The 23,080-nt window shown below is 34.5% G+C and overlaps 1 protein-coding gene across 6 annotated transcripts in view; it reads right to left on the bottom strand.

Annotated features, from left to right (window-relative positions):
- The window catches only part of LOC106178720 (6-phosphofructo-2-kinase/fructose-2,6-bisphosphatase-like), a 28,138-nt gene that overhangs the window by 1,802 nt on the left and 3,256 nt on the right, over positions 1-23,080 (bottom strand). For 2 of the 6 annotated variants that reach the window (XM_087015034.1, XM_087015032.1), the window contains exons 2-14: positions 18,084-18,209; positions 16,999-17,095; positions 16,687-16,750; positions 16,323-16,457; positions 15,677-15,860; positions 10,381-10,454; positions 9,779-9,850; positions 9,216-9,362; positions 8,753-8,857; positions 8,330-8,371; positions 7,971-8,058; positions 7,415-7,542; positions 108-2,992 (exon numbers count right to left, since the gene is read on the bottom strand). In XM_087015034.1, coding sequence (XP_086871160.1) covers positions 2,870-2,992; positions 7,415-7,542; positions 7,971-8,058; positions 8,330-8,371; positions 8,753-8,857; positions 9,216-9,362; positions 9,779-9,850; positions 10,381-10,454; positions 15,677-15,860; positions 16,323-16,457; positions 16,687-16,750; positions 16,999-17,095; positions 18,084-18,209 — 1,385 coding nt within the window. In that variant the 3' untranslated portion in view covers positions 108-2,869. Of the gene's footprint in view, positions 1-107; positions 2,993-7,414; positions 7,543-7,970; positions 8,059-8,329; positions 8,372-8,752; positions 8,858-9,215; positions 9,363-9,778; positions 9,851-10,380; positions 10,455-15,676; positions 15,861-16,322; positions 16,458-16,686; positions 16,751-16,998; positions 17,096-18,083; positions 18,210-18,826; positions 19,003-19,214; positions 19,433-23,080 lie in introns of those variants that run through there. The other 4 variants (XM_087015036.1, XM_087015035.1, XM_087015037.1 and 1 more) reach the window with 4 other exon arrangements.

The raw sequence follows: 23,080 nt of genomic DNA, 5'->3' as shown, positions 1-23,080 counted from the left end.
AAACTGTCCACGAAAGGTATAATCGTCCACCGAACGCCATTGTTGTATTTCATCTAAAAACATCCTCGGTCTTTTTCAAAGAAAGAAAAAAACAAAACAAGTTGAGGTTGTACAGTAAATAGATTTTTTATTCAATCCACATCATTTTAACTGAGAGAATAATTTTACTCATGGCACCAAGCTAACCAAACAAAACTGCTTGTAATAAAAATAGAACAAATCAAGGATAAACTAAGGGTATGTCCATAACCAGTTAATAATACAAGTTCGATATTTCATGAATACAGATATGTCTTCTTTCAAGAATGTCTGTGCATGAAAAACAGAGTATCTTTGTAAGCATTGTAACATCCAGTTACATTCACGTTGAGCAGACTTTTCAGTCCAGTAAGAGGTTTTAAAATTTTTACTTTTTCTGCACTGAATCTGTATTTGACTTTTAATGAAAAACTTAGACTGTAAAGGAATGGGCAATAAAACGGAATAGTTCTATATTGGGTACTCAGTGACCAGACAAGCAAAAGAAAAATAAAAAAGGAAAAAAACATTGACAAAAGTGTTTAAAAAATAATTCCAAGAATTTCAACTCAGACAAGGTTAATAGACAGTGTTACAACACTCTAACACGTGTTCTAAATGAATCACAAGTGCAATGTCACTCTTCATTGGCAAACAAACATTGAATAAATCTCAACTGTCAAAATGCCACTAACCACTGATGCCATGTACTTTTCCTTTCTTTTACGTTTACAATGAACAAGACAAATGTAAAAGAAGTTTGTTAATTTGCTTATTTGAACAAGAGCATCAGAGAGGCCCAATGAAATTAGTGAGGGGGGGGGGCATCTTTCTCTGAACTTATGTGTTTTTAATACTTAAAACCCTGCACATTTTTTTATGATTTTGTTCATGGTCAAACTTAAGAGATGACGACATCATATCAAAATATTAAATTTAAGAAACCTAAATTAATTATGCACCAATAAATTGAGCTGATAACTTGAGGGTGACTAGAAACTAACTTTCAATAAATAACAGAAATTTTGAAGCCTATGCAAATGAAATAGCTTATTAAAATACTGTTTGTCCTGAATGCATATATTTCTCCATATTTTTGTGCACTCATTTATCACTTTCTAAGTACATTTTAAAATACATCTGCATAATTTTTATTGCCTCTCCAGGATAGGTTCTCCTTTTTAATGATTTATCAAATAATTTTTGATAGTCTACAGGAAGCTGTCACCGGATAAACACATTTGCCTTAACATAGAACCATTTTTTCCTATTTACTAGGATAATTGTCAACTGGTGCAGTGAAATTGGAGTAAAATCAGTAAAAATGTTGACATAATAATAACTATAAGCCAAATTTACATACATCATTTGACTTCAACCCAATTAAGCAGCTCCAGCTCTGCAGGTCAACCAGAACAATCATTGCTGCTCAAAAAGCTTGCTCAACCAACACTATCATTGCAGCTCAAAAAACATGCTCAACCAACACAATTATTGTTGCTCAAAAATCGTGCTCAACCAACACATTTATTGTTGCTCAAAAATCATACTCGACCAACACAATCATGGCTGCTAAAATAGTGCTCAATCAACACATTCATTGCTCCAACAGCACAATTACTCAACCAACACAATTATTTCTGCTAAACCAACACAAACACTGCAGATAAACCAACATACTGGGAAGAACTTATTTATGATCATATCAACTACACTTTTATGTGTACAGGGATCAATGAAAAGTTACTTCAAGAATGACAAGACCTTAACTTATCAATAAGTGACTATTACAATGCTAGGTAATAAAATAATCTGCAATCTGGTTTAGTCTTTTTAAATGAAAAAAAAAAGTAATATTACTACCATATTTACACGGCAACAGCTCAGCTGTCTGTATGGAGTGAAATTTAACTTCATAATTTTCATAGAAGCATTTAAATCCAGATGTATTGAGACAGGCATTGTATCTGGTTAAAAGACTCATGACTTATTACAAATCCATCACTGTTCACAGATATTATTATGTTAATAACAGTACCAAATATGAATCCCCTGAAGAAGAACAGTTGTCAATTTACAAATACAACATTATATACATATGGTTACCTATAGCAGCATAAGTATGTGTGTGTTTGGGGGGGTGGGGTGGGGTGGAAACTAAAAAAAAAACACAGTTCTCTTAATGAAATATGCAAATAATTTCTAGTAACTACATGTAAAACCCAGGTGTCAGAAAAATGGAAGGCACAATTAAAAAAAAAAAAAAAAACGGGGATTAGTAAGCAAACTGATAACCAAACTGCAAATCATATCTTTAATAAGTCGGACCAAATTCACAGCAGAGCTTGCTACTACACATAGGGGTTAGGCTCACCATCAACAACATACTACTTTTGCTTCAGAATACACAACAAAACTGTAGGAGATGGGCATAAACTGTTGAAGCATGGACTACAAGTGAAAGGGTATGCCATAACAGGCAAATGAATAAAAGCTTTCTGGTTAATTACGAGGACCTAAAGTCTTTAAATTCCAATTCAATAGCATACAATATTCAGCATTTAAAATACGACTCTTTAACAAGAACCATCTGAAATGTTCATGGTTTCTAAACAGTTCAGGATCCCTTTTGTGCTTTTTTTTAACAAAGTTGTAAAATTGACAGATGCAGTGTGTACATCCCAGTTCCATCGAGTCTCAGTATAAACACTGTTTGGTCACTGTAACTTTCACCATAATTATGATATATTTACACTGTATCCCCCCAAAAAATACTAAATATAATATTGCTGTATACTCCAATAAATGGCTGTATGTGATACTGATTAAACCCGCTATTAAAACATTTTCTTCAAGTCGTGTAGCCAAATCCCTCCTCGATATACAAAGGCGTTTGGGGCTCTTCAAAATGTGATGAGTCAGTACTGAGGGTTCGCATTCGTCCTGGAATCGGTACCATTGGTATCGCAAAATGCTGCAACGGAAAACAAAATGGCGTCATGAGATCCCGACTCTCTTGTTTTATTTGTTTTAATATACGTGCCTGCACACACCGGGTTCAACATGAATAATTTGCAGTCAGCTCGCGATGGTTGGGACACCTTAAGTCACTCTGAGATGCTTTAATTCATTTCAACTCCTGCATTATCCCTCCCAAATAAACTCCACATTTTGCCGACATCATCCACCTTTTTTGTGATGCTTCTATTAAATATTCCTACGATGAATCACATACAACAAAGTAAACTCAGTTATTGTGACAGAATTATAATACCTACTTCTAGTCTTATTTATAGATTACAGTTAACTGACTCTTAAAATCTGAATACCTTACAATTTTTCTACTGAATTCTCCATAGGTCTTGTTTATGTTCAAGATATTCTATTACAGTTTTGCTTCACAAATCCAAGTTAAGCATTTGTCGCTATATTGATAAGATAAAACAGACATCTTTGTACAGATTTTGTGAACTTTAACAGAGTAATAAAATCTCATGTAACAAGCTATCTACCGGGGTACATTCATTGTAACCTAGTAAATTCCACTGTACCTTCAAATGTTTGAACACTAATTAAATCAAAAATTTAAAAAAAAAAAAAAAAATCAAAATCATCTTACACTTAACAAACAAGAAGAAACTGGCTGATTATTCACAAGTACCCGTTTGTGTGTGCAAGTAATAACATTTCTAAAACTACAACATACAATCTTATTAATACAACATTTAATCAAAATATATTTCTAACATCTAACTTTAAGCAAAATGATAAAAAATGCACTTAAACAAAACTTATAACTGACAATATTACATTACGACTTACAAATGTTTCATTGCAAAGACAGGTTACTTTACTGAAATAATATATGTAAAAATAGTACATGTACAGATGGATGGTTTGAGTGTATCAAAATGATTATTTAAAGACACGACTGTACATTGCAATTAAATATTTCAATGGGTGGGAAATTTCAAGGACAATTTTTTTCATTAAAAGTAACTGGCAACTTTTCTCATTATTAGCACATTTAGCAAGCTAAAATTAATAAACCGATAATCATACATATCATTGCTTTCATACAGGACATCATGTTCACAAATGATCAACCATACAGCATAAATAATGATCAATCTATTAACAAAATTTTCAAGAAATACATATTCCTTTATTTTGCTATGCAGGATGAAGAATTAAGCAATCTTTCTACTATAATGCTGAATTACAACTACCTTATCAGAATTATCTATCTACTGTACTGAAAATGCTATTACTTTTCTGATGTATAATTCCATATCATAATTTGTTAATTATAAAAAAACAATGTGGTTTAGAATCTGTCAAGCGAATTAAGAAAAATTCCATCAAATGCCTTTAACAAGTCCAATACCTATCATAAGTTTCTATTCTATCATAACACTGAAAAATATATATACCACACATTTTCAAGCCAGCATCTTGGAAAACACTATTTCCAAATTATCATAAAATGCTGCAAAAATTAGAGGCTTGTTCATCACCTTGATCTCAAAAATTGAAGTAGTTATTCTGTACACCTTGATTCTAAATAACTCACCAAAATCCTATATCTGAACAATATCCTCTTTCACTGTGTAAAGAAACTCTGTTTTACAATTGTTTTTTCATTACCATTCTGCACGTAATTCAACAAGGCAGTTGGTTTCACACATACATTTCATTTTACAGACCCATTGAGTGACCACAGAAATAGACAGTATGTAGTAAACCATAGTATACAAATCATTTTCTGAGTATTTATCATTCAGTTCTTTCTTCAGTTTGACAAAATGTAAGCAATTCCAGACTACACATGCATAAGCACACATGCATAAGCACCTTAAGCACATCTACAGGCTTTGAAGCAAATTGCATGTTTTTCTACCTTTTTCAGTCAGGCAGTGACTTACATTTTGAAACAAAGGCATACGCATTTTTACTTCAATATATAATATGAATCTAAACAGGGGCACTGCTAACCATCTTTGATCAGAAACAGGGCAATTGTATTACCAAACGGATTCTTAGATACTCCATCAGAGGGAGCCACATTATGAGCTCGATAGCTGTTTAAAGCTCTATCATTTTTCACAGCTGAAGTTTTGAAGTTGGTTTGTTTTGAAATTGGATAACCACACTCAAAAAATGTGGGATAACATTCAACTACCTGACAATCACCACAACTGTGTTGCATTTTTGACTGCCGCATTTGATAACAGTGATTCTTCTCAACATAAGTCTAAGAGAAGCAATTAACTGTGAAGCTCATTAGCTAATATAGCTTAATATTTACACTGCTCGTATTAAAATCACTTCCCACTGAAAAGCCATCTTTATAACAATTAGATATTTATCTTGCATATGGGTAACAAGTCATACATCTTGAATGACAGCACATACAGATCATAACTGTGTTTATATTCTATTATCAAACAACAAGTGCTCAAGGCAACAAAAGCACTGAAAACAAAGCTGTGACCTTGAAAAGTAGGCCAAGTGACCCTTTTATTTCATCCAAGAGCTCCATGGGAAGCTTCTAGGCCATAAATCCAATATTCCTTGCTCAGCCTTTGCTCAAGTTATCAGTGTTATGAAACATGGACAACAAACAGACAATCTATGGCCATTTTTAAGCTTTCACAACTGAGTGGAAAGAGAAAGAAATTAACTAAAAGTGATACATCTGCCATGCTATATGAACACAATCGCTGCTGTACTACTTAAAAGCTTGCATTCATATTTGATATAGATATAAACATAAGCAGACAGCTTCAAGCAAAAGATGTATGTCATATTTATTGCTGCTGGAATCATTGCAATAAAAAGCAGAAGTGGAATATGATCAACAAGATAACTTGTATCTGATTCTTCAAAATTCTGTAGCATATTCAATGATAACTTATTTAAAAGCATTTTACTTCAAATGTTTGAAAAAGGTTAGGTTCGATTATAACCACAAAAAAAAAAAAAAAAACTATGAAATCCCCAATGTATATCACACTTGATGTTTTAAACAATAGAAATCACTGAAAGGTTGCAAAATAATGAATCAAGAATAATTTCATGTGCATAAGCTCCACAAATGCATATATGTATATATAAATCCAAGCCAGTGCATCTCTCAAAGCAAGCCAGTATCTATCCATGCAATATCCCATAACCCCTATGTCAACTATTTCCCTATCATTTCCTGTTTCTTTTTAATACATCTCTAGGCATTTTCATGTCATTTGACGAGCCTCTAATACAAACATTCAAAATGATATCTTTCCTTTACCCAAAAGGTCTCCTAAATTAAAGACTACTATGACCAGAATAAAGACCACTAGTCAGTATGATCAGATCAACAAACTGGTTAAGCAATCAGAGATTTGCAGAGATGAAAGAATACTTTTAAAATAAAATTTGGAGAATGAGAGGGCCAAAGGTGCACAGCTCCATATGGGCGGGGGGGGGGGGGGGGGGGGGGGGGGCAGGGGCATTAATACAATGCCTAAATATCATGATTTCTGGATAAAACTGGAAAATATTTATCTGTAACCTTTATAACCATTTGACGCTCTCACTTCGTCGAGCATCTGTGAAGCAGAATAGTAATTTATAAAAGTTTATAGTTATATATAACTTTATTTTTCTAAATAAATAAAAGAAAACATATGATCATATTGAAGCTTTTGGAAGTTATCAAGCCATCAACTTTCATTCAGTCATGCTAATTAAAATGGTTGGCATTTCAGAAGGGCTAATTTTTCTGTTTGAAACACTGGTCCAATGTGTTAGTTGAGACAATAAATTGTGACTGAATTTTTTCAGAATCTGTGAATTGTATTCTTTGACTTTTAAGGAGTCTTTCTGTTTGGATTAGGTGCAGTTTGTTTGAAAGTTCGCTGTGGTTTGTATAATGAGCAGTGTAAAAGCTCCAGCCTGTTGTGACATTGTGTTAGTTGTGACAGTATGCTGCAGAGTAGTGTGTTAGATGAGACAGACATTTTTTGCTTGATAGCACAAAATGTTTTTTATAGGGACCATTCCTATACACCTATCGTGCTAATAGGATGGATCTATCTTCGAGGGGATTTTCGTTAAATTGCATTCAGCTTAAGTGGCTTAGATGTCTGGCATGCCTACTGAAGCTGCTAAAGGATAGTGAATTACCCCCTAACAGCTTCAGTAGGCCTGACAGACATCAGAGTGGCTTAAGCTGAATACAATTTAGTGAGAAACCTCTCGGAGATGGATTGATCTTGCTAGATCGATCTAAGTATGGGAACAGGGTCATAGCATAGTGACAAAGAGAGCCATGCTTTAAAGTTTTTATGTCAGTTTCAAAAAAAATTGTCCTATAAGGGGCATTTCGAGGAGTGTAAGAAGTTCGACCCACCTTGGGTTTATCCCTGTGCGTATCAACAGCTTCCACATTGAGCGATATTTCTTCCATGAGACAGCCATATGCTACAGGCGTGAGCTTCATTACTGTGTGGAGAGGAACACGCAGATAAGGCAACTCCTCTGCAAATAACAAAACAGAATATATAAAATCTGGATGGGAAAAGAAATTCATCAACTGTGAATAGAGAAGCTATTTTTCTTCAATCAACAGCTAGTATTGAAACTGTTGTTTAAATCCAATATTTCAATGTCAATCAGAGCATTTTCATCAACCTGTACCTTCCCTTTTACCAAAAGAAAAATTACCGCCTTGTTATTACACATAACACTACAGTTTTATTTCATCAGAAGTTAGTCTGTATAGGTAAACCATAATGAATTGTATATTAATCAGGTATCATATCATTCATCATCTTATACCCTATTTCATTATGAAAATCTTAGCAAACTGAATGTATTTCACCACTGTAAAACTGAATATATAATGACAGAAACATATACAGCACTGTATGACTAGTAAGTATCTAGTGTATGCATATTTGAAATACCAGCATTTTTATCCAGGAAATACGCCAGCAGACATCTTGCCACGGCCTGATGACATACAACCATGACATTGGTCTGACGTTCCAGCTCCTGAATTATATAATAATATAATATAATATAATATAGTGCAGTGCAATACAAACAACTGAATAAAACATTACTTCCATGGTTCAAACTAAATAATTTCCATGCTTTATTTGAAGACAAAACATATGGTCATTTTTTTCATACCACATGGCTTGATTACAATCATTTTTTCTGCTATTGTAAGCTCAATATAATTGAAGTGATGTTAATCAGTTCTTTAAATCTTCATTTAGACTAGAATTTGAAAGCTTAAGAAAATAACATAAAAACTTACCATAATTACAGGTTCTAACCTTGCCACCAAATCTTGGTATGACTGTAATATAAAAACAAAGTGATTAAAAACTGTCATATTGAATAAAATTATTTGTGCTTTTCATAAGGTTAAAGTAATAACATATTTCCTGGTAACTTAAATTTTCTTCCAGTGGATGGTAACTGCAGGCACTTAAAATTTGGAGCCACCTTTCTTATGTAAAAGGTATATAAGTTTCAGGCTATGTATAGAGTGACAAACACTGATGCTTAAGAGAGACCACTACTGAATCAAATGCTAGAGTGACCACTCATAATGCTACAGAGTGACCAATTCTGATGCTCTAGAGTGGCTCCTAAAGATGCTCTAGAGTGGTCAACAGCAACTAATGCTGTGGAATGACCAGAGTGACCACTGCAGATGTTTAAGTGACCAACTAACCTCGCCTTTGGGGTATCTGTAGTGATACTTGTCCTGATCCCTGAGGGCAAAGTCCACTGGGTATCTCTCAGCTATTTCTTCATACGTCATTTCCTCACATATACCCTAGAAAACAAGGGTGCACTGCAGTTTCAATCAACAACAATCCTTTTCAAACTTTTAACACTTAACAGGATACCTTCAGAAAAAGACAGTTTTCTTTACAATAGGACTCTTTTTCATTATCTTTTAAAATCAAAATCTAATTGATAGTTAATTTTCTACAAATCTCATTTGTTGCAAAGGTTACTTATAATACATTGTCAAAAGACTGCCAAACATAACTTATTTAATGAAAATATATTTATCATCTGTTTACTGCGCTCATTTATCTTTATGCTTTGATAATTCATCTACAAAAGAAATATTATTACTGATATCATTAATAACTTAATCTAAACAAAACATTTTAATGTATACTTACAGCATTTATTTCATTCAGAGCCTTCCACTTTTCTTTAGGAGCATTAACGGGATTGGCCGTCTGGACAGTCCTCTTCATTTCACTAGACCACACCTTTAATCCTGGAATGTCCTCTTTGTCCACAAACTCAGCAAGAGCCTTGGCATACTGAAATATATTATTTTTGTGTTCAAATTTCTGCCAGCAACTTAATATTTTATCCAGTATTATGTAATGTATGGATGATTACATTGCAGTGCCATCCTTCTGAAATGCAATAACTTTTTTTACTGAAAGACATGCCTACCAAAGGCAATGTGTTTATGCAGAAATTCATGATATGTTAACGGCTGCACTAAAATTATTATCTTTGTTTGTTCTTATGTATGTCTATTTCTAGGTAACAAGTAATTATTTGTCTTTCCACCTTCCTGTACATGTTTGTTTGTGTTCTGCTTATTTGCATACTTGGACATGATGAATAAGTCTGAATGAAATGCAAACAGATCCATAATTCAAAGCATGAAATTACCAGTTATTTATACAGTGCTTTTCTCCACCTGGTTTCTTTTGTAGATACTTACTGCTTTCCCATTGGGTGACAGGTCAGAGTCGCCCCCTATCCTTCCTTTGAGGTTTAGCATGCTTTCTCCATGCTGAAAATTTAAATGTTATTCACTTATCATTAATCTTTGTCTTCCATACAACAGTTACGAAATAAAAAAAATATAATATGTTTGTCTTAAACTTGTAGTCTTTCCTTAGAAGAAAAGCTGATATAGTGGGAATTTCAAGACTTTGTACAAAAGAAACAACAGATGAGCATTCTGTTAATGATGAGCAGTGTGACATACACATCTTATCTACCACGAAACAAAAAAAAATTTAATGGCAAACAAAGAAAAAAATCAAAACTTTTCCTGTGGAAAAAACACAGCCTGGCCCAAATTTATCCAACTGTGAAGCAAACCTTTCAAACAAATTGCAATATGGCAGGGTCCCTTTGTTCCTTTTCTCTGAAATTTATCAACAAATAGTAGTCTATAAACTTTCTTTTGAGATTTTAGTTTTTGGGCCAGATACTTTTTATCGGATTCGACCAAAAAGGGATCTAAGGGCAAAGAGAATTGCCCAATTCATGTTTTGTGAGACTTATTTTTAAGTGATAATTATTTTTTTGACTTACCCGTGTGAGGTAAATTGTCCTGGGGAGAACATTGATGTTCATCAGATAATATATAACACGACTTTGTATGTGACCTAAAAAATAAATACAGATATTAAATCAATATTATTTTTCTTTCTTTCTTTTTATCTTTCCTATTTCTTTTGTATCTTAAAAATCATCAATATTTTATTTACATTATCTGAGAAAAATCTCTCATTGGTCAAATATCATCACGAAATCTTACACTTGATGTGATGTATATATACAACACAGACATTAGTTTTTTTAAATCTCTTTTCACTTTCTTTTCTTCCTTTTTAATTTACATTTTCTGTGCTAGAGCTCAGTGATCAATAATTTCAAAAATCATAAATATATTTCAATGAAAATGAACCAATTCATTTCACAAAAAAGGTAAAATCACTACTGAAAACACATAGGGACAGTCGGTCATCCGGGCACTTTACCTTAGCAACCGGCATCTGGGGTAAAACAAATCGGGCAACATGGCGGATCGCATTGACTACTATGTAAAAGTTGACGGACTTTGTCCGAAGATATCAGACTTCACAGTTCCTGACCACTTGTGTCAGTGAGGATGAGTTATTTACCTGGTCGATTTCCTTTACAGGCTTTTGTAAATAGCCGCTGCACACCTGGTTAAGAGATAAAATCGGCCTTAACTGCCGATCGTTATCTGTGATCGGGAATCTTACAGTGGTAGATTGCAAAGACTCATTTGCTTACCTGGATGAGCATAATATTCACATCTCTTTGAAAAGAAAACCATACACCAACTGATATTATCAAGGAAGGTTTCAATAGGCCCTAACTGTTGACGTTGCATATTGCTGACACATACGAGTAGATTTTGCAAGCCTACTGAATTGCACAGGTAGGCCTACCGTTTAACTCTCAGGCACGTACAAAAGTTAAATGGTGGAAGCTTGCTGTGTACCAGGTGACACTACCAACTCATGGGATTTGTTAAATTTCAAAGATCAACGGAAAAGTAAACGAATGTTGCAGGCTATAGATTGTGCAGACGTGACTAAAGACGGGATTGTTGATCGAAACAAGATTTGGTCATGGCTATACATGTACATGCACTACGAGATTTGTGTACTGAGTATGTGTGTATAGTTCATTTTATTATAGATAAGGAGAAAGTCATTGTACCTTGTTTGGTATTTATGTTTGTCATTTGTTACAGGAATTAATAAGTAATATTTACAAGAAATTGAGATTGCATCTTGTTTTGGCATGTGTGACGGTATATCAATTCTTTTAGTTAAAATTAATGGACTATAACGTCGAACTTTTTTGCTGTAAGTTAATTGAGTTTAAAGATAAGAAAAAATATGTACGTCAATATATTGACAAACCTGTGAGTTAAAGTCTAAATCTTTAAGTTATCAAGTAAAACTAGAGGATCAGAGAGGCGATACCGCCTCCGAATATTGTACCACCAGCTGGAGCAAGCGCATTCGTATAGACCCCCACATATACAAAATAAGGGACATAGCCACCAGTTTTGTGCTTGACAAGCTGTAAAAATGCAATCAACAAGAATTTTTAAACTATTGCAAAAAATATATATGGTACAATCAAATTTAAGTTCTTCGTAAGGTAGGTCAAGGGTCAATTTCAAGGTCACAGTAAATTGCCAGTATATGACTTCCTATTCAAGTTCAAGAGTAACTATGGACCTATCTCTGTCAAGTTTGAAGTTAAAAGAGAAAGAAATTAGCAGAGTTCAGTTCATGATAAAAAGTAGGTCAAAGGTCAATTTCAAGGTCACATTTAGATTGCCAGTATATGACTTTCTATTCAAGTTCAATAGTAACTATGGACCTATCTCTGCCAGTTTTGGAGATAAAAGGGAAGCAAAATTTGCAAAGTTCAGTTTATGGTGAAAAGTAGGACAAAGGTCAATTTTAATGTCACATTTATAATGCCAGTATATGACCTCCTATTCAAGTTCAATAGTAACTACGGACCTATCTCAGCCAGTTTTGGAGATAAAAGGAAAGCAAAATTTGCAAAATTCAGTTTATGGTGTAAAGTAGGTCAAAGGTCAATTTTAAGGTCACATTTAGATTGCCAGTATATGACTTCCTTTTCAAGTTCAATAGTAACTATGGACCTATCTCTGCCAGTTTTGGAGATAAAAGGAAAGCAAAATTTGCAAAGTTCAGTTCATGGTGAAAAGTAGGTCAAAGGTCAATTTCAAGGTCACATTTAGATTGCCAGTATATGACTTCCTATTCAAGTTCAATAGTAACAATGGACCTATCTCTGCCAGTTTTGGAGATAAAAGGGAAGCAAAATTTGCAAAATTCAGTTCATGGTGAAAAGTAGGTCAAAGGTCAATTTCAAGGTCACATTTAGATTGCCAGTATATGACTTCCTATTCAAGTTCAATAGTAACTATGGACCTATCTCTGCCAGTTTTGGAGATAAAAGGGAAGCAAAATTTGCAAAGTTCAGTTGGGTGAAAAGTAGGTCAAAGGTCAATTTTGAGGTCACATTTAGATTGCCAGTATATGACTTCCTATTCAAGTTCAATAGTAACTACGGACCTATCTCTGCCAGTTTTGGAGATAAAAGGGAAGAAAAATTTGCAAAGTTCAGTTCATGGTGAAAAGTAGGTCAAAGGTCAATTTCAAGGTCATAGTAAGATTGCCAGTATATGACTTCCTATTCAACTTCAATAGTAACTATGGACCTATCTCTGCCAGTTTTGGAGATAAAAGGGAAGAAAAATTTGCAAAGTTCAGTTCATGGTGAAAAGTAGGTCAAAGGTCAATTTCAAGGTCATAGTAAGATTGCCAGTATATGACTTCCTATTCAACTTCAATAGTAACTATGGACCTATCTCTGCCAGTTTTGGAGATAAAAGGGAAGAAAAATTTGCAAAGTTCAGTTCATGGTGAAAAGTAGGTCAAAGGTCACTTTCAAGGTCATAGTAAGATTGCCAGTATATGACTTCCTATTCAACTTCAATAGTAACTATGGACCTATCTCTGCCAGTTTTGGAGATATAAGGGACTAAATGTTATAATTTTGGAGTTACCATAATGTGCCTTAAATTTCGTACAGAAAAAATTAATTAAAATAAAGAAAATGTCATTTTGGTCAAAATTCTTGAAATAGGAGGTGCTCTGAAGTTTCAGAAGTTCAAATTTGATGAAATAATGTCATTTTTGAACACAAGTTGTCTGCTTTGCCAAGCCTTATGTTTTATTTTTCCAGAGTTCAAAATTTATTATCCATTACCGTACTGCACATTTTGCTTTTACCACCAATATGTACTTTTTGATACAGCGTAACTTGAAAACCGTATGGAATACAAAAAAACCGAGACCACCTCCAGTGTTGGGCTTTACATGCTCTACAAAATGCAAAAAAGAATGGGTCTCTAGCATTAACGGTTCCCGAATTAGAGACAGTTTTCAGTTTCGGTATCTTATGGCCGCTACTCCCGTGAAAATGCACCGATTGACCCCAAATTCATGGAGATGAAAGATGACCTGAAGGGTAACACCTTCCAATAATATTATTGGTTAAGTCTGTGTGGTGTCTGAATAACAGGGCAAAAAAAAATTTTTTCGTAAAAAATTTAATTTTTTTGAAAATTTTGGCCCATTTGACCTTGAAGTAAAGGTCAAAGGTCAAATCCAAGGGTATATTTGAAATCTACACATATGACTTTTGGAAAGCCGTCTATAGAAATTTTTCCCATAACTCCTTCCGTAGGGTAGATAATTAGCATTTAATTTTGCCATTTTTAGACAAGGGTGCATTGCAATGAGTGCCACACCCAGACCCCAATACCGACAAAGCCCAAATTTTACGTGGAACGAGTTGAGATTATAGGTGACCTAAATCCATGAGATGGGTACGGGGGCCCTTACCGTCTAGGAGGAGAAGCGGTAACGGTAGCCGTCCGGCGGAGCCGGCGGAGCCGGCGGAGCCAACGGAGCCGGCGGAACGATCCGGACGGGACCGAAACCATGTGTACCGCCAGCGCTAACGCTGGTGGTACAATAAAAAAGTTGCCATAAATAAAGCGACCTTAACTGGTAAAATAACATACAGCTTTATTACCGTGTTTGTTATTCAATTTAATTTTAACCTTGCACGTTTTGAAACTTAGCGTTCTGTCTTCCATGACATTTCGCCAATTTTCGTACCAGAAAAGTGCACAATAAGATTGTAAACACTCACAGACGCGTAGCTGCCAATATTAATACAGGAAACACCACGTGTCTTCTCTTCCAAAAAGTTAGAAAGCAACTGTTTATGCTGTCCTTCCAGGCTTGCATTAATCTTCATGTACTGTGTATACAGACCAAAGAGGCCATGGGACGGATGACATTGCCCCTTTCCCGTTCCCCTGGCAGGTGATTTAATCACAATTTGTAGAAATCTTATTCTAATAACTTCTCAGTGTTGCACAATTTCTAGGCCTTTCTTACGATCTAGGTTCTAAGAAGCCATTCCTATTTCACCAACTTATGTAGGCTACATGTATATACTTAGGGTGGACATTTGCGTATGCAGTTAAGACCAATTTTATCCCGTAACAATTAAGTTACACAGTAGCTTATTACAAAGGCCTGCTTACTCATTAGTCCAGGTATATGATTCAACCCGCCAGACACAAAAGGTCAAGCACTGCCTTTTCAAAATCTTCTGCTGTAAAATTCCCGATCACAGATAACGATCGGCAGTTATATTAAGGCCGATTTTATCTCTTAACCAGGTGTGCAGCGGCTAATTACAAAGGCCTGTAAAGGAAATCGACCAGGTAAATAACTCATCCTCACTGACACAAGTGGTCAGGCACTGTGGATTATGATATCTTCGGACAAAGTCTGCCAACTTTTACATAGAAGTCAATGCGATCCACCATGTTGCCCGATTTGTTTTACCCCAGATGCCGGTTGCTAAGGCGCGTGACGTAAGCCTGACTGTCCCTATTCAAGGAGCATCCTTGAAGCAGTGTTACCATGGTAACAACCATGTGATACCCAGGGTTACAGTGAAGGTCATGACCTTAGATCACCTAGTGCATAAACATATATATAGCTGACATATGGTGTTTTCCAGATTCCTACATACCAGCTGTGACCTGTTGGCTGCATGTTTACAGAAACATAGACCAAACCACAGGTACATTTTAAGCTTTTAGCTCAAGATGGACAACAAGGTGAGAAAGAGAGATATAGTTTTAAAACAGGTATGACCACAATATTAAGAAAAAAATAAACCCTGACTTCTCCATCCCCTGGTTCAGCCATTGACTCACCATCCACTCTATTCACCAGGTATCTTTCTCCCTGGTTAATAATCTTGATAAATGAGACATATCCCTCGATCTTCTCGTCCATTGGCTCGTAGCGCTTCTCGTAGTGGGAGATGCGTTGCAGGAAGTCTTCGATAGCTTTGTCTGGTTTCATGCCCACATAATCTGGACTTGTTACCTTCACTTCCTAAAACAGGTTTAAGATGTAATATTACAGTTTTTTTTACAAACAGTAACTTCAGCTAGACAGTACAGTACTTAATTGACATTATGACTTTTGACAACAACAATCACCCAAGGTTTATGATCTTAACTTTTAAGTTTTACTCTAAGAAACTTCAAAAGTTTATTCAGACTACAATCATTTTGTTTCCACACAAATCATTTCACTTTGACCTTTTGTTTGATTATTTATATAAATCTAAAAAGTACAGAATTCTGCAAAATTGTCCAGAGGGAAAAGAAAACAGTGATTTGAACTTGACGACACTATGAAGTTCAACTGAATATCTCAAATATTATAATTAAGTACTTATATTCCGAGTATTATAACTGTAATTTTTTCAATACAGATTCTGGACTATAAAGAATAAGATAAGTAAACAGTAAATGTAAATATCTTAATATGCACTAATGTGTCAATCCATACCTTAATATTTGCATTCACTATTTCTGGGTCATCACAGACAGACTCCACAAAGAACACTTTGAATTGGCATTGGTTGACAACATAGTCGTATATCATCTGGCGGCGCTCTCTCGTTGTGTTCGTTGCATCAAAAACCTGACAAAAATAACACGAAAAACATTTTAAAAATAAGATTTAAAGCCAAAGCACATATTTATCATATTGCTTTATCTTTCCAAAATATTTAAACATTATTTAAAAAATACTTTATAACAAGTGTGATGTGATCAAATGAACATACCTCAGTATTTGTTTGCAAAACTTTATTTCACGAGTGCACAGACATTACAAATTGTCTTGGGTAGAATAAAATACATGTTCTTACCCCCACTTCGCCCCCTTCCTTCAGCCAATGGCAGACATCTTCCAAAGCATCCATGGCACATTTACTGAAATCAAAACAAGACAGAGACTTGCAAACTGGCTCTGTTAAAATATGTATGTTCTTTACCACTCTATTCAAAAGTCTCTCTTTCCTTTTTCTTACATCTGATAAAAACTTAAATTTTCACATTAATGAATGTAAAAATTAAAATTAAAAGTCCCACGCTGGTTATTTCAGAGTGTCTTGTGGAAATTATGGAATAAAGAAATATTCTCCCAGCAGCAGGGTAGCAATAAGGAATTGTGAACTCACTTCCGTATTGCCATGGCCTGGACATTGTCAGGACGGAAGAATTCATTGTTCTTGTATTGACTTGTAGCTGCTCGTCTGTACTCACCGACATTGAAGACTGGAAGAAGACAGAGAAAATGGACTATAAAATAGATGTAAGGAATGGATAATTTACTACTGACATGGGTTATAACTTTAATAATCAGGACCCAGTATCTAAAAAGGATTTATACATGTGTCATGAAAGTGATGTAAAACGGTTCCTTGTAGGGCAAGATGTGTAACCAAGTAACGATGGTAACAAAGATATTACTTATTAATTAGCCAATGGAACTGATTTATTTTAACATTTGGCATCAATTTTCTATGCTGGCCTGAGTCTAGCAATATGAATATAACTCTACCTAGTATATTGAATATGCTTTTTTTTTTAGCTTGAAAGCAGATGACAACTAAGTTAGGGTTATCATAACTCACTGTCAATATTCTTTGATTTCCGTAATAACATATATCTAAAATATAATCATTGTTTAAAATTTTTTGTATTTTATATTCCTAAACCTTTATATTGGTTCTTCAAAAGGCTTTATATTTAATATTCCAAAACTTAAATTTCCTGCATTCCAAACAATAATACTCTGTATCCCAAAACTTTTGTTTCTCATTTGCCAAAACCTTAATCAGGGATGAGACTTTCTGGCTCCGAAAAAGACGAACATCTGTTGATAGTTGGAAAAATCTCATTACTGTTGTATAGCACTAAGGGTGCTTTCCCAGAGATTTAGATCGATCTAGAGATTAAGATTTAGATCGATCTAACTCCCTGGGGGTCACGCTAAATTGCAGTCAGCCGAGCGGGCACCATAGTTAATTACCCCCTTACAGCTTTTAGTAGGCAGGACAGACGCTTAAGCCGGCCAAGCTGACAGTAATCTAGTGAGACTTCCCACAGGGATAGATCGATCTAAAAATCTATGGAAATGGGGTGTTACACTACCCCAAAATATAAAAAAAAAATGCTGATTTGAGAGAAAATTTTCATTCCTGCTTAATATCTCACAACTCAAAATCTGTATACTGTATTAAATAAATCAATATTGACATACCTTTAGTGTTAATCCCAATCCAGTTAAGATACCTGGCCAGTTTCTTCCCCATGTATGTCTTGCCCCGGGCGGGCAGACCCACCATCACAATTATGTGAGGACATAGTACAAAGTTGGGACACAACACTGGAATGAAAAAAAAAAGATGATGAGAGTAAAATTCTTTCAGTGTGCAATGTTACCCACTGGCCCTTTAAAGCTAAATGCAGATAGAAGTGAACGCAGGTGAGTAAAAATTTGAAAAATGGTTTATAATTACTGGCCCCACCATGCCAGTGAAAAATCAGCTCACATAACATAGATCTTCAAAAGTCATCTATTCATTTGGGGCACCCGATGTCATTTCTTTTCAGCACATGCAGATTGCCCTTTTAATTCTATATCCATGATATATACTCCTTCTTTATTTCAAAACACGGTTTTTGTGTTGTGGGTTTAGTTAATTTGCTTGAAGAAAAGATGATCAAAATTTAATCCACTTACAAAATGTAGGTTAGTGAAATACTCACAAATTAAAAATGCTCATTCAAAATATATGCACTGCTTTTTTTCAGTTCTGAATGGGTCTAGCAACAGCAATACTAGTACCAGTAATTGGCCACCAGGTGACAGCAGTTGTATATGGCAGCATTATTATTATTTCACAATGCTGTCATAGCAATCTAGTTTTTTCATTTATAAGTCAAGCAAAACTACTAGTAAGTGCACAGTAAGTGCACAGCAAAAGTACAAATTCCACGAACCTTATTTTATTCCAGTTTTTCTGTTTAATGTCTGTACAAAACAAATTCCCTCCTCTTTTTTTTAAATATCTCCACAAAAAGTGGTTCAGTTCAGTTTCTGTTTTTCAAATAAATAATCCCAGACAGACTTCACCAACAGACACATCCCATGGCTAATTTGTCAGAATGCAGGATCAACTTTATCATTTTATGTTCAACTGCCACACACAGGGCGACAAGAGATAAACAAACAAACTGCCAGAGCTATCTTCCAATCATGATGCCAGTATGACAAGAAGTGTGAAATACACTACTTTAAGATTAAAATGAATCTTTGAAATAACAGGCTTGACAGCAACTGAATTTCAGAACTGGTGAACCTTTGAAAAGACTTGACAAAGTTTCAGACCTTCAGCATTTGGACTACAGAGATTCTTCCATTCCATTCCTGACACTTCTAAGTATCCAAAGCTCACCTGGCATTTCCAGTCTCTCAGCTGGATGTTTCCTACGCGTATCTATAATCTGATAGGCTTCTTTCTTTCTTTTCTTTTTTCTTTTTTGTCTTTTCCCCTAGATACCAGTTATTTTCAGAAACACTGGTCTTGTTTGTCTGCTATATAATCTAAGTGCTATCTGTACAATAGTACCTCAAGGAAGATATAAATCTGCAATACCTGGGGAAAAAACAGCTTCACTTCTAGGAATACTGTCACAGTTGGGCACCACAACAAAAATGTTTGTCTGATTTACGTAAACAAGCACCACGTTAAGCTAAGATTCGTTCTAAGGATAATCCATTATGGTCTTATTTTCAGCTATTCCCACACAATATGCCCTAGAGTTGGAAAAGCTCACCCTGCCAAAAAAGATCCTCTGTTATCTATTACATCCAACCCTTCTACTTCACAATATTATGTACACTTTGAGTTTGAAAGGTTTCCTATCCAAAAGGGCGCTATATGTATCCCCTTGCAAACATAATCCTACTTATTTTAAAGCAATTTTGTACATCTTGTGGGCTCAAGTGCCACTGGCATTGAAAAACTTTCGTGTCCAAGAAGGACCTTCTGTATTTGATTACTTTAATTCTTAATGGCATGTCTGTATCCAGCAGAATGGAATTTTCTTAACTTTAAAATCCTCAAATGAACCTTTTTTTGTGTGTGGGGAGATTATCAGCGGTGCAACACAATTTGACTGAGTGTAATATGATATCTCCAATCTTCAGTTACACAATACAACTTCATCCTTTAAATTCTCAAGATGGCCTTTATTGAATGTGCAGAGATTGTCAGTGGTGCAACAAAATTTGATTGAGTGTACTAGTAATATGATATCTCCAATCTTCAGTTAAATGCTTCAACAATTTTCAACATGATTTGCCAACCCAAATTTTCATGATGATCAAAAACACTTCAAAACACTACAAAACTACATGAACCCTTTTACTTTAATGGAATTGCGGTTTAAGGATAAAAATGGATACAATGACATACTCTTTTATTCCAAGTCTTATCACCTCTGTGATGATTCGTAAGTTTAGGAAAGGGGAATGCAGTTGTACAAGTCACTGTCAGGACTGTATGTAATCTATTGACAAAATCTTAAAATCTTACAATTATATATATATATATATATATATCAAGAATGGACAATGCTTTACCCTTATACGTCTTTTAAAGATACATTTTAAGTAAAAATTTTGCCAGAAAACCCAACCATATGCCAGCATATAGTTTCAAATAGTATTACTTAGAGAAAAACAAAAGGTAATTGTTTCATTTTCCTGAAAAATCATATATAAAAGCAGTGAATATTGTACAATACGGGTGCAGTACAATGTCATTTAGCAGTTCTTTATGAACCAAAACAATATAAATACGCCAAACAATCTGAAGGTGCAGTTTTAAAGCTTTTTTTGGCTGGAATGAGAAATGAATTTGTTTTGGCATGTCAACTTTATTTTAGTCACACAACAAATTAAAACCTAGCAGAAATAGTTTACATTCATGTGTAACTGGACATCCAGGCTTACTTTATAAGTATCTTTAAATGATTAGAACTAAAACACCCAATTTAACTTCACAGCTGAGAGAACGAATGGTGCATTATTCTACCTTATGCCTAGACCACAGCTGATGATAAGGGGTGGATCTGTTTCTATTACAGAGTCTGAATCTTATTTTGAAAACCTAGACTGTGGTGTAATGTGAACACTCTTAAGCCCCCTTTACACTGAATGGTGTCCTGTCTGCATCTTGTAGTACGTCCCCATTTGAGAGTAAAATAAAAAAAAATAATAAAAAAATAATAATAATAATAAAAATGTATATATATTATGTGCCAACAACTGGCGGATCATTGAGCATTCATTCTGCAACCACAGTGATGTCAGTTTTATGGTTGCACGTAGGACGCAGAAAAAACACAGTCTAGTGTAAAGGGGGTTTTACCTGTAGACAAGTATTCAGAATGGGTTCATCAAATGGCGCAAAACAGAATGTTGAATGACAATTAAGTTAGAGGTGAATAATAAAAATCCCTTAAATTGAAGGAAAGCAGTAGTAAATCAAACGAGTAAGTATTCATAAAAAGATGCAATAGGATTTAAATGAGGTGATAAAGCTGGATGTGAAAATATTACTGATGGTAATTAACCGATAACCGAGAAATAATTATGTTAGAGGGGAATTTCGGACCATTAAGTAATGGAAGTAAGTAAGTGATAAATCAAGTTATTAAAAGCTTACATGAGGTGACATACAACAATGTTTTATGATAGGCATTAACCACCTTCTATACACTGCATATTTGATGATGCAGCAGCCTGCTATATACAGCAGTTGTCAACGGTAACACATTTCTATGGGTCCCTGGGTCCATTACTGGCATTAGTGTTCTACTTCATGCCTGACTAAACTAATGGGCGGATAGCTCTTCCTAATAGGTGGAGCTCATTGCCCCAACTGGGTTCAGATTTTGCATGTCCTTTTCCATTTGTTTTTACTAATAAACAACTCATTCTTACTGATTCATCTCTAAAAATTTAGTTAATAATTAATCACTTTTTTTCAACCGTCTAACAGTTAATGTTGTCTTTGTTGTTGTGGTTTTTGTTTTTGTTTTTGTTTTTTTTTCTTTTGCCACAGTAAACAATGATCACCATTTTCTGGCTTAAATAAAATATGGCAGTGTGGTAAGTTCAGACATTCATAAATTAAGGCCGATAAAAGGTATGGTTCATTAATTGTACAGTCAAGTATTTTGGGTATGTCTGCCAACATGTGGCACTACATCTCTGGTGAAATTATAAATTATTATTATTTTAATTAATATTTCACTTAGGTTGATTGGAAAGTATATGATAGATATCCCAGAAATTTGCTTGAAACTGCCCAAATTGCACCTTTTAGGTTATCTAATTATCTAAACATTGCATGTAAAATATTTTAACTTTGCCAATAAAAAAAAAAAAAAGAAGAAATACATGTAGTAAATTCAGACAGACATGGGTAAAGGTGAAATTAACTGACCCCTACATCTCCACATGTACATATATTTTGTAACACGGGTAAGTTAAAGGTAATTTGAGTTCTAACATAACCAGACAATTATTGGTCTAGTTCTGCTCCAGCAAGCGCTTTCATGGTGACCTGCCCACTCCCTAAAGCTAGACTATCCTTTCCATATGCTTTTATTTACTATGTAGCATATGTATGCCCAACTTTCAAGTGATAAGGAAAACCAGTTCTGCATCTTCTTGCAAACCAGTTTCATTTATAGCTTAATTCAATATCTTTTTGGCACTTACAAAACTTTGATTTCAATGAAGTGCTTTCAAAAAGTGAGGTCATGACAATTTATATTTGTCTAAGCTTGTATTACAAGCTAAAAGAAAAAAGAAACACAAGAAGCACCAGTGCTGCACCAAAGTAGAATAAAATTAATTTCTACATTTTTTTTTACAAATGAATACATTCAGAAGATTGAAAATAACATTTTAATCCTCCATATTGTGCTTCTAAACCAGACCTACAAACAGCAACAAATGATACAATTAACTGTGTACAGTATACAACCTATACAGGTATAGCATCACATATTTAAGAACATCTGTTCAGAAACCGTCTAGACAATAACACAAACAGCTTATAACACGACAAACAATCATGATGCAGTTCATATGCTATTACCCACTTTTTCTTTAGTGTAAAAAAGTAAATTAATACCAGTAAATACCAAAAGAGGGACAAAAATGCTTATCTAAGCTGA

Source organism: Lingula anatina, chromosome 6, assembly GCF_051362555.1.
Source record: "Lingula anatina isolate TDL-2025a chromosome 6, LinAna3.0, whole genome shotgun sequence".
In the NCBI taxonomy this organism is placed as follows: Eukaryota; Metazoa; Brachiopoda; class Lingulata; order Lingulida; family Lingulidae; genus Lingula; species Lingula anatina.
The sequence above is the reverse complement of the archived record's forward strand: the minus strand, read 5'-3'. Positions and strand labels throughout refer to the sequence as shown.